Source organism: Neophocaena asiaeorientalis, unplaced genomic scaffold (genome assembly GCF_003031525.2).
Source record: "Neophocaena asiaeorientalis asiaeorientalis breed wild unplaced genomic scaffold, Neophocaena_asiaeorientalis_V1.1 scaffold9, whole genome shotgun sequence".
Classification (NCBI taxonomy): Eukaryota; Metazoa; Chordata; class Mammalia; order Artiodactyla; family Phocoenidae; genus Neophocaena; species Neophocaena asiaeorientalis.
Genome location: NW_020171825.1, coordinates 1,962,538 through 1,987,006, shown reverse-complemented (window position 1 = coordinate 1,987,006; position 24,469 = coordinate 1,962,538). Strand labels below are relative to the sequence as shown.

The following is a 24,469-nucleotide window of genomic DNA, read 5'->3' as shown; positions in this document are numbered from 1 at the left end:
GTGGCTCTCACGGGCGCCAAAGGGCGTGATCCACGTGCCCTCCCGTCCATCTCCCTCTGAGCCTCTCTGAGCTCAGCCCTTCCTACAGCATTTGCTGCTCTGCATCTGGCTGCTCAACAACCACGCAGATTGAAATTCCAGATCCACAGGCCATCAGAAGCCAGGGGATCTTCTGAGTGCCAAGAAAATGAGATTCCCCTGGAATCCAGCAGAACCGGAGAGCATCAACCCACAAATGAGTTCAGTGTTGGCCAAACATGTATGAAGCCTCAAAAACCATGGGAAGAGCTACACAAAAAGGCTTTCTGATTCTACTGCTCTTCCCTCTGACACGATAGCTTCCTGTGAACTTTCTAGTCATTTCTTGCCTTTGTGCGCCTGGTAATTAAATGTTAACACGAGCTGAAACCCTGAATGCCACTTCTTGAAATAGCAAACTAAGGAAATGGCAGCTCCTGGAGCACCCTATTTTAAGAAATGAGAAATGCATCGCTTCTGCTTATAAAGAATTTAGGACTTCCTTGATTTATCTGCAGAGCTATAAAAGCTACTCGACCAGCTGAGATAAAAATCTCTCATGGAACTGAGTCCATTTTCAAAATGGTGCACTTCTCAACATTGCCAACAGGACCCCAGCACTGTCGCCGGGGAGAGGGGGACGACACGGCCTGCAGTAAGGAGGAGAGGGCTTCTGCAACCAGATGTTTATCAGCCTGGCCCCCGAGCCTTTCTGCACTACCGTCTTGCACACAACTCTCACTCACTCTATACTCGCACCGGGAACTTCTTGAAGTTGTCAGCTTTGAAGGAAAAGTCCTCAGCTTCCTATAATTAGGGTGGGTGCAGGAAATTAGCAGCTGCCCCCCTTCCTCACGTGCAAATGCTATTAGCAGTTACATGTTCCTTCTCTCCATAGATTTTCACTGAGCCTATCCATGCGCCTTGTGCCAGGTCTTTGGGACACTGAGATAAAAAGGACACAGCCCCCACCCGAGAAAGCTCACAATTCCAGAGGGAAGGCGGATGTGTGAACAGTCCCAAGAAGAATGACAGCAGTGGGAACCCAGGAGTGGCACCTGACCCACTAGAATGAACCTGACTCCCCTCCCCCTCCCACTCCAGTTAGATTACAAGCTCCATGAGGGCAAAGAGTTCTATTTTATTTACTGTGTCTATATTATTTCTGCTTTGTCCAGTCCCTGAACAGCACCTGGCATAGCACAGGCACTCAGTATGCAAAGGGGCCCAACAACGCGGGTGCTTCCTAAAGGAGGCGGTTAGAGCTGAGTGTAAGAGCTGAACGAGTCAGCCAGGATTCAGGGTGGACTGGGGGCTCCTGGCAGAGAAAATGGAGAAGCCAGGGAGTGCACTCACGGATGGAACCAGATTTTGTGGGGCCTGAAATCTGTACAATCGAAGAGGGAAGGGGGTAAAGAAAACACAAAGTCATGAATAGGAAGTTGCTGGAGTCTCTTCCAGGGCCTGGTCGATCCCCTCTGAGCAGGGTGAGTTCAGGAAGCAGCGGGCAGTTCAGAATAGCTGGGCAGAGCTGCATGAAGGGAGCAGATGGCAGCTGGCCAAGGGCTTGGGGCACCAGTGTCTGCATCACTGGAAATCCAATGTGATGCAGAAAACTACATTTACGAGAACTCCTTTCTGAAAGGGTACTCGATGCGGCTGCAAAGAATACATGGACAAGCCGCCTGAGGTCAGCAGCGGAACTCCTGGAATGGATATGCTTAAGAAACGATGGATAGTTACCTGCAGGGCCTTGGTTTCTCTGAATAGGTGGGAACACTGGAGTCAGAGACGAACAGCTCTGCACAAGGGGTCCCGTTTCACGTCTGCCCCAGGCAGCCCTCAGTTCCCCCTCTAAAATAAACATCTAAATAGCATGTCGTCTGGGGTTTTTTTTAAGATTATTTGTTTATTTTTGGCTGCGTTGGGTCTTCACTGCTGAGCGCAGGCTTTCTCTAGTTGCAGCGTGCTGGCTTCTCATTGTGGTGGCTTCTCTTGTTGTGGAGCACGGGCTCTACGTGCGCAGGCTTCAGTAGTTGCGGCACGCAGGCTCAGCAATTGTGGCACGCGGGCTCAGTAATTGTGGCTCGTGGGCTCCAGAGCACAAGCTCAGTAGTTGTGGTGCACGGACTTGGTTGCTCCGCGGCACGTGGGATCTTCCCGGACCGGGGCTCGAACCCATGTCCCCAGCATTGGCAGGCGGATTCTCAACCACTGCACCACCAGGGAAGTCCCATGAATAGCCTGTGTTTGAGGTCGTCCCAATGATTAGCTCACCTGGGGTACCCACATGTCTCAAAGCCACCCCTAGACTACAGCCTGTGGTGAAAGATGAGGCCACAGTGGCAGGTGGGCCATGTCGAGAAGGTCCCTAAGGAAGCCAGCAAACCGGTGAAGACTGAGAGACATAAAACTACGTCCATACATCTTCCAGCCGTGGAAAATGCCTCCTATCTCCTTGTAATACACATGGTCTTCTTCCCTTAACCCAGGACATTAGAGCTTAGGATACCATGGTAACCAACATATGATCACAGTCTCCTTCAGCAGTACATGCTCTTCTCCAGACTGTGGAGAAGTGTGTGTAGGAACAGTGGTCTCAGCAGCTGTTCAGAATCGTGCATGTTTAAAATGAGCAGGAGGTTCAGTAATACTAGAACTACAATTGTGCAAACATCAGAACCTGAGATTATCTGCTCTAGCCCTCTCGTCTTACAGACAGAGACACCTGGGAGCATGGATGGGAGTTAAGTGACTGTCCTAAGGTCCCAGAAAGAGTTGCTGGCAAAGCTGGGCCTGAATCCCAGGTCTCCTGACCCCCCGGACCATGCTCTTCCTTGGTCCCTGTTCTTCTTCTAAGCCTCTACATTTAAAATTTTGCAGGTTCACTGATGCACAAGCACGTGCTATAGAAAAGTGGAGGAAAAAGGGAGCCCTATCTAAGCTTGGACTGAGAAGAAAGCTCAAACCTGAGCATTAAACCATAACAGCTGATGAACCAGAGAATGTCTAGAAGAACGCATAATGAACACCAGACTTGTACACATCTAAATATGTTTCTCATGCTGAAATGTGGTGTTACACTCAGAACAGACTAACACCAAGAATAACACACTTGTGAATATAGTTTTTTATATTATAAACACTGATAAGATGCTGAATTCCCTTTTTACACAGTACTAAAAAGAGCACTCAAATGAGAAAACTTGTCACTGAGAGATTTTATTTAATCAGGCATGTCAGTATGAGCAATACCTGGACACCCAAAATCAATCAATTTAATGGAAGGATAAGTGCCTGGGTTTTGTATTTGTCATTTTTATAAATAACTGTGGTTTTCCAAAATTATTATCCTATTACTAAAATGAGCAGAATTAAAGACTCTATGAAAAACTGTCAAGTCAATAGCATCTAGAAAATGGAAAGGGAATTGAGATAATAATGAAGGTGATAACACCTGTTAACAAAAACCTGCACAACTGCTTGTATGTAGTCAGCTGTGCTCAATGGGGGTGCCAGAGAGAACAAGGGATCTAGGGGGCTTCCTCTATGCCCTGTGCCTCTGGAGCACAAGGAGAGAACTGAGTGGAGGAGGGACCACCCTTGCAGACAGCACCTCAAGTGTCTTCTTTCTATCCTGACACAGGGCATGAGCCAAACAGGGGTAAAGAAGGGTGTGAGGAGGAGAGAGAGAACAGGCGGAGAGCCTGAGGGACAGCTCTGCAAGCATCTCTCACACACACATCCACCCCAGTGACTAATTCTGGCTGCCATTTTTTCACATGTGCAAAGTGATGATGAAAGCAAAAGAGAAAGAGATGCACCATGGCAGGTGCCTAAATAATTCTATCTTAAATCTATACTACAGACTCTGTTCCAACTAATAATTTCCCTCCCCTTTTTTTTAGCATTATGGCCTGAAATTTTTAATTCTTCCTATGTCGATAAAAGTTATTTTCGAAACGGAAATAAAGAGGTTAAGTAACTAGGCTAAAGGGCTCGCAAAGCCAGATTGAGTCAGATTTCCAAACAACCTACTTTAAGCTACTTTTCTGAAAATATTGGTGGCGGGGGATGGAATTCATAACACATTTCTGGTTCACAGGAGCTTCTGAGCATGTCATCACCAGAAAGGCAGTTCAGAGACCACCAAGGGCAGGTGTGGGGAGTTAGGATTGAAGTCCTGGTCCCCAAAATATTTACTACTGTTGCAGGTGGCGACAGGGGGATGGGGATTCCTTATATCAGTCCAGTGTTTCTCAAAGCATGGTCCCAGACCAGCAGCATCAGCATCGCCTGGAACTTTTTAGACATGCACATTCACCCCAGACCCACTGAATCAGAAATTCTGGGGGTGGGTTCCTGCAATCTGATTGTGATCTGTGTGTGACTGTGACGCCACCCAAGTTAGAGAACTACTCTACTAGTCTACCTAGCTTTGTGTGTGTTTGAGAATTTCATATTAAAAAGTATTTTTTTTTAATCCTATCTTGAGGGACTTCCCTGGTGGCACAGTGTTTAAGAATCCGCCTGCCAATGCAGGCGACACGGGTTCAAGCCTTGGTCCGGGAAGATCCCATGTGCTGTGGAGCAACTAAGCTCGTGCACCACAACTACTGAGCCCACGGGCCCAGAGCCTGCGAGCCACAACTACTGAAGCCCATACGCCTACAACTCATGCTCCGCAACAAGAGAAGCCACCGCAATGAAAGGCTGCACGCCGCAACGAAGAGTAGTCCCCGCTCACCGCAACTAGAGAAAGCCCGTGCACAGCAATGAAGACCCAATGCAGTCAAAAATACATACATACATAAGGGAGCTTTCTAAAAAAAGAAAGAAAAAAAATAATCTTAGCTTGACTCCTTGTTTGCTATGTGGCCTTAAGACAAGTTACTAAATCTCCATATCCACATCTGAAAATGGGAAAAGTACCAATTTCTCTTATCTTTATCACAAGGTTATTGAAGGGTTTCAATATACAGTGCCTGGTACAGAGCAGGACCTCACCAAATGGTGGTCACGGGGATCATACATAGTTAAGTGTCATTCAGATACAGGAGAATTTTAGTCCCTACAACATAAACATGCCTTTGCTGGATCACACGTATATCTTCTCTTTAAACCTCCCCAAATTTCTTATGGTTGTATCATCACCATTTCACAAATGCGGAAACTGAAGCTCAGAGGGGTTACATGAATTAACAAAGGTCTCACAGATGGTGACCCGTGGGTCTCCAGGCCCCAAGCCCAGGACCTTTCCCATCACCCACTAGCAAGACACGTGATGGAATTTCAGAGTTGCAGAACAGGAAGCGCCCCCCTAAATGCTTCCACTTCTCTTTGTATGAGAAATGCACAACACTGCTCTACACTGTGATGCTTCAGCCTGCACACCTCCAGCAAGGACAGAAATCTGAGGCTTTCTGCCCTGCTCTGAGACCTGGAAACGTAAGCTACACTGAACTGCCCAGGCTCCATGATCTCACGGGGGAGAGAGAAAAGGCAGAGTCCTTTCCTGAAGGATATTCATTTTGTATATCAAGTACATTACAAATCATACTCCAAAATATTAAATCTTCCTGAAGAATCAGGTTTGAATGTGAGGTTTTAATGCCATCAGGTAGAACTTCATTTACATTACCTCCAAATACTTCAAGGACATGATCTTCACAAGGAAAACCCAACCTTAAACTTAAATCATGCATTTCCTCCCCACCCCATCCAATGACTCACCCACCAAAATGACCACTTTCTGGTTTGAAGTGTTTCTGCTATGGAATATGTAAGGTTATAGACCTGCACCGTTCACTACAGTAGCTACTAGCCGCATGTGACTATCCTGAATTCAGATGTGTTACAGGTGTAAAATAGACACCAAATTTACAAACATTTAGTATGAATAAAAGAATGTGTAATGCCTTGATATTTTATAAGGATTAAATGCTAAAATGATGATACTTTTGGAAATATTGGGTTAAAACTATATTACTAAAATCAATTACACCTATCGATTTTACTTTAATTTGGCTATAAGAAAATTTAAAATTACATATGTGGCTCATGCTATATAGTTCTATTAGACAGCACAATTATAGACTGTATGAAACATATGTTTTTTTAACACACAGGTAATTTTTAATACTTCATGGCAAAACAAAGGACAGACCACTTCCTGAAATTTTCACTTGGACACAAGACAAATTTGGGAAAAACTACCCTATTAGGGACAAAACAGGTCGAGTCTTGGTCAAGTAAAGCAGGTGACCTACATTGCTCAGTGTTGCTAACAGGCCCCGCTTTCCTTTCTTCCCCCCCAGGAAGAGTGGTCTTCTTTGCCCTACATCTTGTAGGTCTCCACTACCCTTTCCACATATAATCAATTTACTGGGATTCTGGTAATAAGGTCACACAATGATTTTTTCCAAATGTCCTACAACCATTAAAGGTGATGTTACAGTTTCAGGTGTGGCTGATGAGAAGAAGAAGTACTCACATGGAAACGGTGCTGGCTAAGAGGAAGAAATAGAAGAGTTTTGACCCTGGTCACCTAAGTTTGCACTTGTGTCCTCAAGTCACAAAGTGTTAGCTAACATTTTAATTTAGATCAAAAATAACAGAAGCAAAGGAGAGTTTGGGGGCACAATACCCACATCACATTTAGTCAAGCAGGCTCCTCTAGGTGCATCCTTTTTTACTTTTTGGCATTTCAACGTATTTGAATATTAGTGGCTAAAGTGATGAAGGTGGAAGAGGGAAGAATGAAGAGGGAGAATGATCCTCAGATCCCGTCTCCCCCAGAAGCCCTTTCTGCAACCTGTTCTTCGCATCCTGCAAAAGTGATGCTGAGAAGAAAAGAAAAAAAAGGCGGGGGGAGCTTTGACATTATGGCAGAGACAATACAAAGAAAACCATGGTTCCTGTGGGGCAGAAGCCCCCGCATTAGTGAGGGAGACTAGAGTACAAGCCTTAGCTACAACACAGCAGAGATGCATAATAACCTAACACGCTAGAATAATGATGCCATGATGGGCCACGGAGAACAGAGTCCATGGGAAGATGTGGGGAGAGAGTTTTAAAAGCTTCTTGGAGGAGCTGGCATGTGACCGGGACTTGAAGGATGAAGGAGAATTGTCGGGCAGTGAAGCCACGCCAGGCAAAAGAAGCACTGTGCCCGGGTGTGAAAGCACCCCCTGTTGAAGAATACAGGGCCTGGGTCAGGATGCATTTTGTAAAGTGCAGTAGATGAGGGAGACCTGCAAGCAAGTTCAGGGCCAACTTCTGAGGGTCAAGTGGGCCGTGCTTTGCCTTCTCTGTAAAGGCAAGTCAGGGGAGGGGTTTAGGGAGGAAATTAATAACCGTATCTGCGTTTTGGAAAGATTGGTCTGGTGGCACTTTGGAGCATGGCTCGAAATAAGAAAAGACTGAATGCAGTAAGTTGACCAGGGCAGCCAGACAACCCTCGGAGATGAGGAGTCTGGAGGACAGACATCACGACTACCTCCGTCTGACAGAAACACAATCTCAGCTTAGAAATGTCGAATGTTTAGAAGACACAGGACCCAGGACTCCTGACTGTGAGCGCAGGGCCCTTGGCACCACTAACTTCTGTTTCTCCCTTAGTAGTGACGGCTCTCCATGAAGGAGATCCCAAAACAGAATTTCAGACTGGCTCTTCCCCAAGCACCCGGCAGAGCACTCAGAGACCCACTAGTAAGCGGCACGTACACTTGTCTGGAAAGCGAGCACTAAAAACTTCTGAAGCCTCAAAACGGTACTCTAAGAGCAACTTCGGAAGAGCTGTATGTATCACATTACAGGGATATTTCAAACTTCTGGAAAGTTGAGGATAAACTATAATTTCCAAGTCTTCTTGTTTCTAAAAATTATACTCAGTCGTGTCATCTGTAGGCTCAAGTCAGGTCTTCCTGCCTCTCTTGTACAGTAATCCCTGGTAACTGCAAATTTGCTACCACTTCTATTTATTTCTAGGTTTGCCAACCCACTGCACTCATCTTATTCATTACATTGGGTGGAAATCCAGTATCCCCTGTTTTACAGCTCCTACAACTCAAAACCCAAACGATTTTGGATAAACTAAGCTTAGAACCTGAAACTGAAACTCTAGGATCTGGATCTGACTCCATCACAGGTTATTATGGGACCAAAGCTAATGACCCTGAAATACAGAGCTTTAGCCCCAGAAGAGACCTTCGAGATTATTTACTACACACTTCTCATTTTACAGACGAGAAAAGTACTAAAGCCAGGGCCGGGCTGGCACGGAGTTGGGGAGGGAAGGGTAGTCATCCTCAGAGATTGAAAGGCAGATTCCAGACCAAACCTGAATCTGGTCTCCAAAGTGCTTTCTCTGAGACCACCCAACACCACCCACTGCCTGTGACATAGTTCTGCTATCTTGTATTTAGCCACTACCTGTCAAAGGGTAGAGCACACTGGGCAAGTGGCAGCCTCCTCTAAACACTACGGGGACCACGGTGCCTATTCTACTGATTAGGGAATAAACATTTCAGGGTTATCCTGGATCGTGCTGTAAATCAGTTTAAAAAAAAAAAAAATCTAGGGAGGAAAATAAGATGTCTCCAGACTGTCAGACATTCCACCAATCTGTGCTCCTGTATAACTTTCCGGGAAGATGATAAAAGGGGACACTCAAAAGGAAAGTGACATAACTCCCAACCCCATCTTGTTCACGTTTCCAACTTCCTCAGGCATGACCATCCTCCTCTTTATTTTTCCGAGCTATTCAACTGCCGTTGTTCTGTCACTTTGAAATTGGCCTTCCTCTAACAATTTAAAAAATTTTTTAAGGACAGAGAACTTTGAACCCCTCTTTTCCATCTTTATAATCCCAATGTCAAGCATAAGGAATACACTCATTTTTGTTAATGAATCATACATATGTGTTCAGTTATGGGTTCTGGAAAACCTGACTGGCAGCTTAAAACCCAGGCTCTGTCACTTCCTAAATGTATGACTTTGTGCAGGTTACCTAACATCTCTGTGCTCAGTCTTCTCATCTGTAAAAAGACTAATAATAACAGTACCTGCCTCCTGGAATTGGGAGGACTAGCTGAAATAATGTTTAAAGAGGTTTAAAACAGTGTCTGACACAAAACAAGACACTATATAAATATTTTCTATTTTTATCCTTACAGCAGAAAAAAAAAGAAAGAAAGAAAGAAAGCAATTGCCATTACCTTGTTATAAAAAAACAGTGACCAGCCACTCTGCCTCCACAATGATGACAGGCATGAGAAAAGAAACTCACCGGGGCTCGGTGGATTTTTATGCTCTGTACGAGCAAGCCTCCCAGAAGACATGAGTGGCTCCGCGCTGTAATGAGGCACTGACACGAGCTGTGGAAGCTCCTTCTCTGGGGCAAGAGAAGCATGCACTTCCCAAAGATTCCTTCCACCAACTGCTCCACAAAATACGGTGCAACAGCCGGGCCTCAACCACACAGACTATTCATGTGAACAGAGGTCCCTATGCCTTCAGTAAAGCAAGGCTAGGCCTGCTTTAGGTGCTAAAAAATAGAATGTGTCCTTGCTGGAGCTGATGATGATTTAGGTGTTTTCTGCCTAAGTGGAAAAGGATGGGTGAGATCAACACTCACTGTGCCTAAAAACTACCACGTGAAAAGCATTTCTGAGGAAGGAAGCCCCTCATTCCCCAGACCTTGCTGCCTGAGGAGAGGGAGCATGTATCTCACTCACCCCTGTATCCCAACGCACTACCCAGTATGTTTGGCAAACCTCAGTACTTATAAATGTGGCTGAATGAACAAACAAATAAACAAATGAAGGGGAAAACCAAAGAGCATAGTGAAGGTTTATGGCTCTGAATCAGTAAAATGTCCTGTTGTTTGTCACCTGGGAATATGTCATTACACAGAGCTTGAAGGAACTTCCTTCCTTTACCACTCAATATTAAAAAAAAAAAAAAAAGAAACTACATATTAAGTATCGTCCACATAATATAATTAATTATTTCTAAAGACTTCTATGGAGATGCAGAAAAACTTCAGAAGAGCTTTATAAGTATAATTTAATTAACTCAATCACAGTACTCTGAAGTCTTATAGGATATTGACAACATGATCATTACCCATAAGCTTAGCCTTCAGGGTTTGTACCTTAATTCATTTCTGCTATTTCTAGAGTAAATAGAACTTGAGGGAGAAAAGGTTTCTCCAGGTACTGCACTGACTTGTCCAACCAGCAGCCCAGTCTCCTACTCCTTTCTACACTGGTACACATGCTCCTTTCTCATGTGGTCATTTAGCTAATCATTTGTTCTTTAAAATGTTAAAATAAGAACTCAGATTCAGTGTTTAACACTTGAAGATTCCAGAAAATTATCAAGAATTGGGAATCCCCTGGCAGTCCAGTGGTTAGGACTCTGCACTTCCACCGCAGGGGGGCACTGGTTCAATACCGGGCCACGTGGTGAGGCCAATAAATAAAGTTCTGATTGCTGTTTTTTTAAAAAAAAAAATATCAAAAATAGAAAAGGTGTTTCTGAAAAGATACTTCTTTAAAAATACCTAAGGAGTATACCTAACACGTGAAAACGCAGCTCTCTCCATGTTCACATCTTACAACCTTCAAAATTCGCAAAATAAGACCTGTGCTGCAGTCCTCACCTGCCTCTTGAAAGTAACCCAATGCAAAGGCAACACACAGGACATATACCCCAGCCAGTTCTGACTCTCTGAGGCCACACCCTTTTCCTCTAAATTGTTGAGCTGTAACAATTAGAATAAATTATTTCCAGGAATTACGTTAGAGTTTGGGGGGCAAAAATAGGTATTCAAATTCAGTGGGATAACTAACTTGTAGACATCAAGAATATCCTGATTGTTCCCCTATTAGTCATTCACAACCCACAAAGTCATTTTTCTATAGGGTTGGCAGTGAGCCTGGAGAGGAATGGGGAAAATTCACCATGTACTTCCTCCTGTTTATTGTCACAGTGAAGGGACATGACCTACCTGCATAGGTGCCTGTAAGTTGAACCTTGCAGCCTCTGAAAATCTGTCATGTCCAAACATATACTTCTCTTAGAAAGTATATGTTTACCTAGCATGGAACAAGTAGCCACTGCTAGGGGAAACTTAACTGTTGCCCTGGCAGAGGGGAAAGAAACACTGACTTCTGATAGAGGTTTTACAGAAAAAGTACTTCTGTCCAGCATAAGTGCTTTCAGATACGTTTACTAGTACATTCACTGTTAGTCACTCACAGCCCACAAAGCCATTTCTCAATGATTATACATTGCACTAATGGCAAAGAATTGGAAACAAATGGAATCAAATTATGGTACAGCCATTAAAAAGGATGGCATAAATCTATACGTGGTGACAAAGAAAGATGTTCTTGATATATTCTGGGAGAAAATTAATGCATAAATTTATAGTACTATGCATCTTCCAAACACACACAGTAAGTTATATTTTTATGTGCACAGGAGAAAGTTTGGAGAAAGTTATACACCAAATAATAAATGGCGGGCACTTTTGGAAATTAAAGGTAAGGGCACTTTACATTTCCCTATTTTACACTATTCATATTTCTAATTATATGCATTAATTACTTGTTTGGCTTTCTAAACTATGTAATATTTTCCCCAAGGAGTGATTGTGTACATAACTAAAACCAGCCAAAACTTGATTTCAAAGTAAGTTACTTACATGTAAACATTACAGACTTGGGGATTCTCAACAGGCACATGGGCTAACTAACATAATAGTAACGAACAGCACTGCAACACACAGATCTCATGGCTGTGCTGGCATACTTTTAAAAAATCATCTTGGAGAAAAGCTGTATTCCGAGCAGTGTGATGAATTCTCATTTGTTGTAGGCAGTGAGAATCACAGGTAAGGAGATCTGCCCTGGGCAGAGGCTCTGCTTAAATATCCTTGCTTCTCTTATCTGGTAGTAGCTCTTTTTATCTTGCTTAGTTACCCCAATGGAATAAGAGAAACACCATCAGATAAGAAAAAGCTTCTTGTTGTATCACTGTTGCCTCCCCCCTCCCTCACACCTCTCTCTGCAGGTGCACGGGCCAGAGCTCTCCATGCTGCCAGAAGCTTCTGGGTCCCCACAAGCACTCCCACCAGGTGCAGCTGCAGCCAGCACAGCCTTATCCATTACAGTGGAAAACGTACTCCCCGTGGAACTGCCTGGAGTGAGATTTGACCTAAACAAATAACTGGGACATAAGCGGCTGGTTTTTTGAGCACAAGAAAGAGAAGCAAGTTTTTTTAAAGTCACTTGGGTGGTATAAAAAAAAAAAATCACAGAGCATCTTTCTACAGTGTATTTAATCCTCTGGACAAATATTTCTACACATCTGGAGAATCACTGACAAAAGATTTTTAAGAATATTCACAAGGGAACCCAAACCACACAACTTCCTCCAAGAAATCATAAGCGACATCAGCTGGGAGCTTTAACCAGTTAAATCTATTATTGCATGAAAGCTGCTCAAGCTTCTCAATGGATAAATGAACTATTGTGCTAGCAGAAAGGAATCCAAGATAACGAATAACATCTCTAAACAATGCTGGGAGCGGGGAGGGGGGCCTAAATCTCTCAGATGAAAGCCTACAGTGAAAAAGCCCATCACACTTTACTGACTTTCTCAGTTCGTGGTTAGCAACATAATTTTGAAGGCAATACAATATAAGGCAGTCTCACAGGTCAAAGGCAATTTAATTCAAATCAAATCCATTACAGAGAAGTTTAAGTTCAGATTCTTAAAGACATTAATTGAAAATTAAGTTCATTAACCAAACACTTTATAACAGCAAATGAACCTCCGTGTTAAAAAAAAAAAATCACTATATAAAAATGCTAAGTACAAGTTTAACAATCCCTTTAACAGATCATTTGAAAGGCTCAATTGTCCCCACCACAGGGCATGTTGGTGGTTTTTTGCAGTTTGCTTAAAAAATTATGTGCCTTTATTGTACTAAAGAAATTCCGAGAGAGAAGCACAACCTACTCACTGGTGATAACAACAAAACCATTTTTCACATTCCTCCCTTACAAAGTCTACCGAAGCACTTGAATTTAGCCAAACTGCTCTGAGTTTAGCTAATGTTAAAAATAGAAACTTTTCTATTAACTGGTTCAAAGCTTAGGTTATTTCTTACTTTGCTCAATTCAAGGCAAACCTGTTAAAATGAGTGAGAATACATGTAACTAACTTCAGCAGTTATGTTCCTTAACACTCCCCCCATGTCGTCGTCATAATTTTCACATAAACACATAATGTAAGTATGTTTTAATTTTGCAAAGGACGTTTTTCAATCCTATAAAAGGCAGTTACAATGTGCCTCTTGGGTTTATGTTTGACAACAGTGCGGCTAGGTGAGACATGAACAATCCATAGTTGTTCTACACAAAGAAGCCTCCTGGAAACCACATTCACCCACGAAACGTCAACATATCTTTCCTCCCAAAGAAGAATCAAAGTGGAACTGAAGTCAATCTACAGGAGGAAACAGAGAAGAGAGTTCGCCAGAAACAGGCAAGGCAAGTTTAAAATCAAACCAGAAAGCCAGAGGCCCCGAGCATGCACACGCAATAGAAGCACTGCGTGGAGAAGACAGCAGAAGCCCCGTGGATGGGGCCCTCTTACCAGCACTGGCCCTGGGCTCTCTGCTTCCACTTCTCCCTGGGCTGCATCCTTGCACTGCAGGGGGGACTCGATCACCAGCTCCTTTTTGACACTTCTACTACTTGTCCTGAATTTATCAGCCTGCATCCTCGGCTGAAAACGCAAGTCAGAAAGTCTGGCAACTGGGACAGCTGCGAGTCCTTGGCTGTGCAAGGCACCAGCATGCCAGGGGCCTGAGGACGGAAAGGAAGCTGACTTCCCAGGCACAAGTGGTCAGCCCTGCCGGCTGGGTCTGCAGAGCCTGCTAGGGTGGGAGGGCCAGCCTCCAGGGGTGTTACTACTGCTCGGAAAATGGGAGGTTCCCACTCATCGGCCAAAGGAAAACAAACCCCAAACTGCACAATGCACAGTGCACTGCCTCTTCGATAAAGACCGGCCTCATCGTGCCTGCTCCACGCGGCGTGGGCCACATCGACCCGAATCAAAATAGTGCTGTGTTGAAAAGAAAACCAGTCACGGTTAGACTCCTTCATAATTACTTCAAATCTGGAGCTGAAGAGAAGCTAGGTCATCTGGCTGTTCTAAAATTCGTATAGTTTTTGGATGCTTTCCTTCGTGTTATGGCTAAACACCAAATGCTTGGCTGATGATCAAAGCAGGGAGGTGCAAACACCAAGGGGTTCCTGTAGCCGGCACCTCATGCGTGCAGATGTAAGTGAAGAGTTTCTCCCTGCTCGACAGCCCGCGGCACGCAAACTTAATTTACCTACTATTTTATAGTAGATAAAAGAGGAGGTCATCTCACATTTTCACGAGATACCACATGTCACAGTAAATTAAACGAAATATTACTTTAAATCCATCAATATGTGTGTGAGTACCAATTTTAATAAGTCTGGTACTAGGTACTGAGAGGATCACAGTAAAAATACAAGGCAGAGTAGAGTGTCTCTCCCTTCCGGGAGTGTCAGAGCAAGTTGAGAAGGCAAGACTAATAGACATCATAAATAACAGATTCATGCAATTAACAGAGATTTACACAAAAGCACAGGAAAGTAGATGGGTCACCATCCCATGGTTCAATGGTGGTAGCACTTAAAATGTGTTTTCCCAAAAGCCTGCTATTTTAATCATTTCTTCAAATTACTAGTGAAGTAACTTTTAAATCATCTCAGGAAAAACCAAAAGTGTTATGGGATTTATTAATAAACTACATGGAAAATGCACATTAAGATGGGATTAAATATTAATCTGTACTTCCCGGGATGCTGCAGATTTTCTCCCAATTAGTTATTCTTCTTGTTTCACTGAGACTGGGGAGAATTTAGCAAGAGTAATAATAGAAGTAGAAGTAAACAATGGAACGAGGTATCACTTAACAACAAGAGGTGCCACAAGATATACAGGTGTATCTATCCAGGAAAATACAGAAACTATCACGTAAGGTATAGGTACAAGTCTCTTCCTCTCCCGGTCAAGTGACTGAGGCTGAGAGGGCTCCGAGGGGACACTGGGGGAGCCAAGATGGCGCCCTAGGTCCACACGTTCTTCTTCCCACCAGGGCCCGCCGAGGTCACCCCAGTCTCTGTCACTCAAACATCAGGAAACTTTCTGAGTGTGGATACTATTGGGTAATGAGTCACAAGGGTTCTACGAGTCCATTAAAAAAAATTAGTAGTTTCTATAATATTTTTTTTAAACTACCCAATTTCTCAACCTTGGGTAATCTTTCAGGGTAATATAAACTCACCAAATCTGTGTTCCAAAATAATACAATCTATGGATTTTTAAAATCTATCTTTGGGGAGGGGACTTCCCTGGCAGTCCAGTGATTCAGACTCCGTGCTTCCACTGCAGGGAGCGCAGGTTTGGTCCCTGGGCTGGGAACTAAGATCCCACGTGCAGCACGGTATATCCAAAACAACCAAACAAAAAAACCCACAACAGCAAAATTAAAAAGAAAAAACAAAAAAAATTGTTTTTAAATCTATCTTTCAAAAGTTACAAGAGGATAGAAAAAAAAACCCAAAGAACCTGTAACATAAATAGAGATTTGAAATAAGTTAAATCAAAACTTAGAAATGTTCTATAAATCAGAGGAGGCAAGCCATAAGCACTAAACAGACAAACTGAGCCCTAGTAAAGCACAACATAACCAACAGTTGGAAAACCTTTTCGAAATGGCTCGAGAAGTTCTAAAAAGCCCAATTCTTCCTCAAATCCGCATCATCATTAAGCCAACAGAAGTTCTAGACTTCAAGGAGAGAGAGAACTGCTATCCTATTTATTGGGTCAAAATACTCTGACATTCTGTAAGTAATGAGAAGGAATTTAAAAGGTTATTTATTTTATGAACACTGTAAGTGCTCACTGTGTCCCAAACCCTGCAGAGGTAATGTATTTAATCTTTATAACAACCCTATGAAGTAGGTAACATGATTATTCTCATTTTACAGATGAGGAAACTGATGGGCAGAAGGTCACACACTGCATTGGCAGTATGGATGCAGTGTACACACTCTTCACCATGACGCTATGGTGAACCCGTTTTCTATTCCAACGATGCCAACAGCTAAAAAGCACAAACAGGTAAAAGCTACTGATCAACGATTAAAGATAAAGGCAGCATCTGGGTTTAATCCAATCAAGGTAATTTCCGTGAAGAGGTAGAACTGTAAAAATGGCATAGCACAGTGCCTAATACATATGTACGTATTTATTTAATGGTAATTACTATTGTTGCTGTTGCTATTCCAATCTGAAGAAATTAACCTTAGTCTTAAATTCAGGACTTTGGCTGTGTGATCTAAAACGACAATTCCGCCTACTGTGTTGCTACAACACATTACAAAGCGCTTAGGCAATTTAAAATCCACTGCTCTTCCCTCTTTGCGGCTTGATTGTGACAACAGCCTTCAAACAGTTGTCTTGATCCCCCTGTGTGCATGCCATGACCATCTTCTTCTTTAAGTTTTCCTATACTTTTCAAAACTTTAGCCATGAATTTACATTTCTTTTGTAATCAAGGAAAAAACTCCGAATTGGCTCTGAGCTTCCAGGTAGCCAAGGCAGAAAGGCAAACATAATCAGTTCCATAATTCATATCATCAAAACAAAACAACATACCAAGCTGTAAGGCAAGTAAATTTTTTGAAGTTTCTCACACAGAGTTACATAAAAGAGAACTGATTAATGTCTAGACAAGGTTCTCAACATGTTTATAGGAAATGCAGCAGCAAAATTCACACAGCTTTCTCACCACCACCTCAGAGCATTATACTGAAATCCCAGATAAAGGAAAGCAGTTGTGAGAGCAAGACATTGGTCTAGCCTGTCACCTTCGAGTGGGTCCACTTTTTATGAAAGAAGGAAATTCTCAGGACTTAGAGGAATGGAGATACTACTGTCACCAATCCTGTCACCTAACTTCTCAGGCAATGTAAGGGGCCCTTGTTCAATTCTGCTCATTGAAGACAGACCAACACTTTAGAAGTCTGCCTGTCAAGGGGAGTCACACAGTACAGAATTTAGCATCCGAACCTAAACCAACAAGTAGGATGTGGTTTCTCTAAGGGATTCATGAGATCGACGTCTGAGGACATGAGAATGACACCTGGTCACAGCAGCCACAAGAGGAAATACCATCTTAGAAGGACAGGAAGTATGTGGTCAAGTTCTACTTTACAACATTTCAAAGAACAAGGCATAGGCTGGACCTCTGGATTCAAATCCACAAACATTCACCAAGCTCTTAACTCTAGCGACCTCAAGTTCTTTCACACACTAACCACTTTAACTCTTAAAATAACAAATATGTCTATCAACATGCATTAAGGGTATAGAGTTTTACTGTTAAAACAGAATGGAGTAAAAACCATGGGAAAGTAGGAACATTTCAGAGACAAGATGAAATGGATGTTTCTGTATATGGGTTTCAGCTCTCAGATTTTGATATACGTACAAATTATTATACAGGTTGGGTACAAAAAAAACATGAAGACTTTACAGGAAATTTAAGGAATTTTCCAAGGGTAATTTTTTACTATAAGGAAGGCTAACTTTAGACTCCAAAGCCCCCATCTTCCTCCTCCCACCGTAAGATGAAGTTCCATCACATTCTGAAAAGCAAGAAGCTGAATAAAGGACCCTTTCGCCCAGGGGACATCTCAAGACCCTGTTTACATGCCACCTTCCCTCTGAAACTCCCTGGATCCTCCTGGCCAGACAGAATTAGCTCCTCTTCTGATGCCATCTGGGCATTAGTTTCATTTACCTCCAATCTTGGAGCTTTTCACAGTCTACCTTTTACTAAGTTTGTATGTGCTGCACTCTTCAGTGAGACTGTAAATTCATGGGGGCGGGGACTGTATCTTAACCACCTCTGAGTCCCCAGTGTCTGAGGTACTGCAAGCATTCAAAACATACTGGCTGAATTGAATTCTTATGGCAGTTTTATGTCACCGTTATCTTTAGCCCTAAAGTGCAATTTGGTGGTTGTAAAGTTATGCAAATATTTTCACTTGTTAATGACCCAAATTAAGGAAGAAGCATTCAACTGTTCATAAACTGAAACCCAACGGATCATTTACTAATAATTAAAATGTTCCTTTCTCCCAGCTAAGAAAATGTTTTTCTGCAAAACTTGCTAGACATTTTTAAAGACAAAGGTATCCTTGGAGACAGTGTAAGTGAACCTTTAAGAAGTACAAATAAACTTGTTTTTAGCAATGAATTATATAAAAATTCAAAATGCATTTTGCTGTAGCTAGTAACTATATAAAGAATGACTGTGCAAGGAATAAATGTCAATTATCTCAACAGAATTTTTTTACTCTCCTATTAGAGGTTCTTGGCATATCAGGAGGATATTTAAAATATAACAATTAACTTTAAAGGCAAATATATATATATATATATGCCTTTAAAGTACATGTAAAGTATATTTGAATAAATAAAGTGTACTCTACTTTGGAGTAGATAAATACATATTAGATATATACTCCAAAGTAATCATTCCTTTTCTCTTTTGTGGGAAAATGTGAAACAGTAAGAAAAAATTATTAAGAAAAATTGCAAAAAGGAGCAAATGACTAAAGATTTTCCACAGTGTATGGGTCAGCTTGCTAGCCAGAGAAAAGAAAAGGTGATGGGAATATGATCTGTCCCTCTGAGAAAACAAAAATATGGTACACAGAAGTAGCAGAACAGACTACACGACAAGATTGGAGGCAATGGGTGCAGGGAGCAAAGTGCTAAATAGTCAGTTACAGTACAGGAGGGATATGGTGACAAAAATGCAGGATAGATGTGGGGACAGGTAGAGGTGGGAGGGGAGAGGAGAGAGGGTTTCTATACCAGACCCCTGGGGCCTCTTAGAAAAGTTAATATCAAAAGTACATTCTGATATAAAGTCTGATGCTCACCTCAGTGACTTCTGTCATTAGAGATTTAATCAGATAATCACAGAAACGAGATACACATCATCATCTTAGCCTAGTGTTTCTTAGTCTGGAATCCAATGCTGAACTTGGGAGGAAAGTAGTCCACGAACCCTCTAAAATTACATTCAAAATTTTGTGTTCCTGTAATTTCTGAGGAGAGAAGCCCCTAGAGTTTACCTAGTTCTTAGAGAAGGGACCAAGGGAAGACCCTCCACTCACAGAATAAGGTAACGGGTCCAGAGGGACCAGCCAGAGTCAACCAAAGTTTTAAGACACAAAGCTCTTCCCTTGAGCAGGTTCAAATTCAATTTAAGTAGAGATAAAGCAATTTAAATGGTTTAAGTGGTTAAATAAACAGACCATTAGATGGCAATCAGCAGTGTCAACACCTGCAGTCTCACTCATTTGCTGACTGACGGCCAAGTCAGCAAATGAGTCATCAGATGAAGCCTAATGCCCAGGGGACACCCAAAGGCCAACACAGTAAACCTCCAAACAGGGCAAATAATAGAACCAATAAAAGTTATGTTTTTTGAGAACTTTTAATGACATTGAGGAAATGCCCACAATTATACACATATACAAGACTGAAAACAACAGCAACGACAAAATGTGACTGCTGGTTACTTCTGGTATGTAAGGTTATTAGTGATTTTATTTTTCTCACTCTTGTTTTCCAGATTTTCTTCAAAAGCACTTATCACTTCTAGAGTTAGAAATAAACAAATATGCTGTATTACAAGGTAATGGCATAGAGAAAGCTCACACTGAGGTTTCAGCCCCACTATACTGCTCAACAGCTGTGTGCTCTTAGAGAAGTCACTTCACCTCTCTGGGTTCCACACACTTACCTGTAAAACAACAGAGAACTTAACACCGAAAGATCTTTCCAGCTCCACATGTCTATAATATTAACTGTTAAAACTTCCCCTATTGATGGCATCTGGGGAGAAATAAACCATCTGAATGGAATGTTAAATATTTCAAAATCATATTGCCCTACTACACACAGAAGAAAAACACAAAGACTAAAAGGTAGATATATTTCTAAACATGTCAGATCCTCATTTCCAACAGAGCTGGGGCAGAGCTGACAGGCTGGCAGAGGACAAGAACTATAGGATGTTCTATTGGTGAAGAAGCAGGAAGGGGAGGCCTGCTGCCCTCTCTCCCCAGGCGGGGTGAGCCCACAGGGCTGGTACAGTGGGGGACAGGCCCTAAAGAAGGCTCTGTTTTCAGATAAGGAAAGTAAGATGGGCAGAGTCCTCCCATTTCTACTGGCTGCTCTCTGGTACTGGCTGTGGGAATCTAGAACAGCGACTTCACCATTCTGGGGGCCCAGTTCCCTCACCTGGAAAACAGGGATCAGAAAGTCCACCATTATTATCCTAGCTAGATATTATTCACTCCCAAGACCCAGGTGAATAATGGACGTGTCCCACCACGTGGAGGAACGCTGCCTCCAACAGCTGTGAATGATTTAGAAGCTTCTCAGTAAAGACAGCCTTTCCCACCCGCAGCATCCCCTTTTCCTGCCTCCATTCTTGCACAGCCTCCATCACCATCTGGCACTCTATATTCTGTTTTCCTTATTTGTTTAGTGTCTGTCTAACTCCAATTTAAAAACAGAAGAAGCTCTGTGAAGACAGAGATTTTTGTCTGTCTTGTTTACTGTTCTATTCCCAGGTCCTAAAAGAGGGTAGGTGCTCAAAACACATTTACTGGATGAATCTACTAAAGGGTCAGGAACCCCTCAGTCTGGATATAGAGCTCTTACACTCTGGATACCCACAGTTTTTCTGTGAACTATTTATTTTAGTCACTATCATGATAATTCAGCCAGCAGTGTCAATGCTTTGTTTCAGAGATGGAAATTTACATAGCCAAGAAAAACATGATGTGCCTGGGATTCCTCTCAGGAAATGAAACTCCGGGCCTGAGCTACCAAAGCCGGGCCTGTTGCAGCCTCAACCTTGACTGGAGCATGTGTTATCTCCCCTCATCAGCTTTGAGCCCTGGGAAGGGGGATGGCTATGTACTGTGTACACAGTAGGTGATCCATAAATGTTTGCTTATAGAAACAAAGGATGAAACTGCCTCACCTTGGTTTGATTTATCACAAACTCGAGCATCAAGGGAGTTCACACGAAGTTGAATTTTCTAACTTTCCTCACCACGTGACAAATACTGAGGTGAAGGGCCAGAGAATGCGTGCTTGGTAAGAAAAAAATAATCAAAACCTTTTTTGAAAGCACTAAATTTTTCTTTCAAATGCCTTATTTGGTTATAAATGGAAGACAAATGTCCACTCTTTCACTTCTCCCCATATCCACCTCTCAAAACAACATAATGAAAAACACGAATAACCAAGGCCCCAGGTTTACAGGTTTCATTAAAATATTTGTGTATGTTAATTTACTTAAAGCATGTTCCATCAGTGTTTATAAGGCGCAAAGCCGGGGGACCATCTTGATGCCTGCATCTCTAGATGACAGAGATGGGACAAGCAGGAAGAGGTCACAGGGCTCTGATTACTCCCAGGTGTCACAGTTCATGGCCATCAGCTCCCTAACAAGGGGGAAGGAGAGAGAACGGGTCCAGCCAGCACTGCACACCTACTTCTGCAAAAAGGAAAACACTCCCAGGCTGCAAGGGGCAAACCCACCATGAGGAAACTTCGCAAAGGGGGTGTGGAGTCTCCTCCAGAAGATCTGGCCAAATTTAGCCTGCATTTAAAAGACAATGATCATTTACAATCATACCGGTTCCCTAACAATAATTGGGAAGTCCCCTCTTTTAAAAAGCAGTAGATTATGTCCCTTCCATAAGATAAACTCATCAGCAGCCAAGATGATGTGTCCTTCTCATCCTGCTGCCTAAATGAGGGCCCTCCCTCCAAGCTCATTGTGACTGATTTCCTTTGTGAAATTAAGAGACTGACAAGGAATAGAAAATAAAGCCGACAGTTTTAGGGGGCTCAAATGTTATTCCTGGACAATACATCCTGACAAGTCAAAGATTCCCCCCCCCCCCGGAGTGCTTGTAAAAATACATAACTAAACTAAATGAATTTTTCATAGATAAGCTACAAATAAAGGTGACCAGGCGTGGAGATACAAACAAGGCAGGTGGGGAGGGCAAATGTCAAAGGAAGGCAGGCCATCAGAGCTTCTCTTCACTGCCAGATCAACACACACACATCACACAACTCAGAAACCAACAGTGGTGGTGGTGGTGATGGAGCTGCAGCATCTCTGGTCCTGTACTGAAGGTTGAACAGTCCAGTGCTACTTCTGTCACATTTCTAAAGTATTACGCATGCAACACAATGGACTTCAGCTTTCCCCTCCCACACAAGGGAAAAAACTCTTCTTCCAGGAAAAACATAGTTAAAAGAGAGAGGTGGAAAAAAAAAGAGAAAGAGCAAGAGAGAGACATGTTTAATCAAGCTCTGAAAAGTGCAACACCAGGGGCTATGAATATTCCACTGGCCTTTCCACAAAAGGGGGCCAGGTCTTGAAGTCCCTCTGTCGATTCGAAAATAGCAGGTTAAATAAATACGAAATAAATGAGTCTTCCAAAGTTGTATGAAGCATTCAGGAACTTTCCAGGCACACACTTCAATTTATGCTAGACCTAAATCTAGAAGTCAATAATTATTTATTTATTTAGGTAACTGTCACACAGGAATTTCAACACAGAAGGGGAGAGGAAAGGGAAGAGAATGAGTGGCTTGGGGTCTGGCAGAGATGGGCAAGGAAACCATTCCCAAGTCCCTACTATGTGCTAGGCTTTCAACATACATACTCATTTAATTCATTTCAATTTAACCGTTACAATAATTACACTATATGGAGGTATTTTTGTTTATAGAAACTGGTGTTCTTATAAATTAACTAACTTACCCTAAGTTCACATAGTTGCTGTGCTTTGGAGCTATGCTTCAAAATTAATTTTAAAGCTAGTAATTAAGTAGGTCGGAATATTTTATGGTTTTTTTAAAAATAAATTTATTTATTTATTTTTGGCTGTGTTGGGTCTTCATTGCTGCACACAGGGTTTCTCTAGTTGCGGCGAGCAGGGGCTTCTTTTCGTTGTGGTGCGCGGGCTTCTCATTGTAGTGGCTTCTCTTGTTTCACAGCTCGGGCTCTAAGCATGTGGCTTCAGTAGTTGTGGCACGTGGGTTCAGTAGTTGTGGCTCGTGGGCTCTAGAGCGCAGGCTCAGTAGATGTGGTGCCCGGGCTTAGTTGCTCTGTGGCATGTGAGATCTTCCCTGACCAGGGCTCAAACCCGTGTCCCCTACACTGGCAGGCGGATTCTCAGCCACTGCGCCACCAGGGAAGCCCCTAAGTTTTATTTCAAACATAATTTTACCTCCCTTTCGAACATGTATCTCCTTAAGAGAGCCACGGAAAATACTGGAGAGTTTTCTGAGGCCTGAAAATATTAGAATGGAAGATAACAGGAAGTGAAAACTGAAATGCTATGTTAACAGCGGTTGTGTCTGAAATATGGAACAAAGGCTTTCATCTTCCCTACTTTCTACTTATCTATACTTTTTAGACTTTCTTTAATAAGCATGAATTACTTTAAACTAAGCACATTATTTAAACCTTCTAAAGCCATTTATTACCATTTGGGAAACTTTTAAAATTATGTCTAAAAAGTAGCTAATGCATATGTAATACTTCCTCCATGGCCGGGACTGGGATAGGTTAAGTGAGGCACTCAACTGAGGAACAGAATTTAAGACAGCACTAAAAACTCAGTAATCAAGATACATAAAATTTAATGAAATACTAAATCAAAGTTAATACCCAAAAAAAGCCATGATAGACAAATCAAAACTTGAAATAAAGATAAGATCAGTACTACTGATTGTTTTTTCTTTTTGCTTCAGGCTCCAATACAGCTCTGCTCAGCATGGGCTTACTCTGTGCCTGGCACTATGATAAGCAGTATATTTAGTCCTCCACCAACCCTTATTTTACAGATGAGGAAACCAAGGCACGGAAGTTAGGGAGTTAGTCCAAGGTCACAGAGGTGTTCTGTGGTAAAACAATTTTAAAAGATTAATAAGAGGTCATTTTTACTTGCCTTGACCATAAAGATAAAATCAGCATCTATTTTTAAAAATGGTCTACAAATGACCAGATCTTCAGATTATCATCCACAACTTGAAAGATTTAAAACTGAAGCTCAACATAAGTGCTTCTTCCTTAGAAGACTAGGTGAATACAGGGGCAATTTGGGCAAAGAACCAAAACCTCACTCTCTTGAAACCTTTTTTATTTTGTTGTTCACACATAGGTGAAACCTCCTAATAGTTCAAAGTAGGGAACAGAGTGAAGGTAGATGGA

At 42.4% G+C, this 24,469-nt stretch overlaps 1 protein-coding gene across 9 annotated transcripts in view; it reads right to left on the bottom strand.

Moving 5' to 3' along the window:
- DOCK9 (dedicator of cytokinesis 9) overlaps nucleotides 1–13,891 on the bottom strand; it is a 175,062-nt gene extending 161,171 nt beyond the window's left edge. For all 9 annotated transcript variants that reach the window (XM_024739809.1, XM_024739792.1, XM_024739820.1 and 6 more), the window contains exon 1: nucleotides 13,690–13,891. In XM_024739809.1, the coding sequence (XP_024595577.1) occupies nucleotides 13,690–13,815 (126 nt within the window). In that variant the 5' untranslated portion in view covers nucleotides 13,816–13,891. The remainder of the gene's footprint in view (nucleotides 1–13,689) is intronic.
- Nucleotides 13,892–24,469: the final 10,578 nt, after the last annotated feature.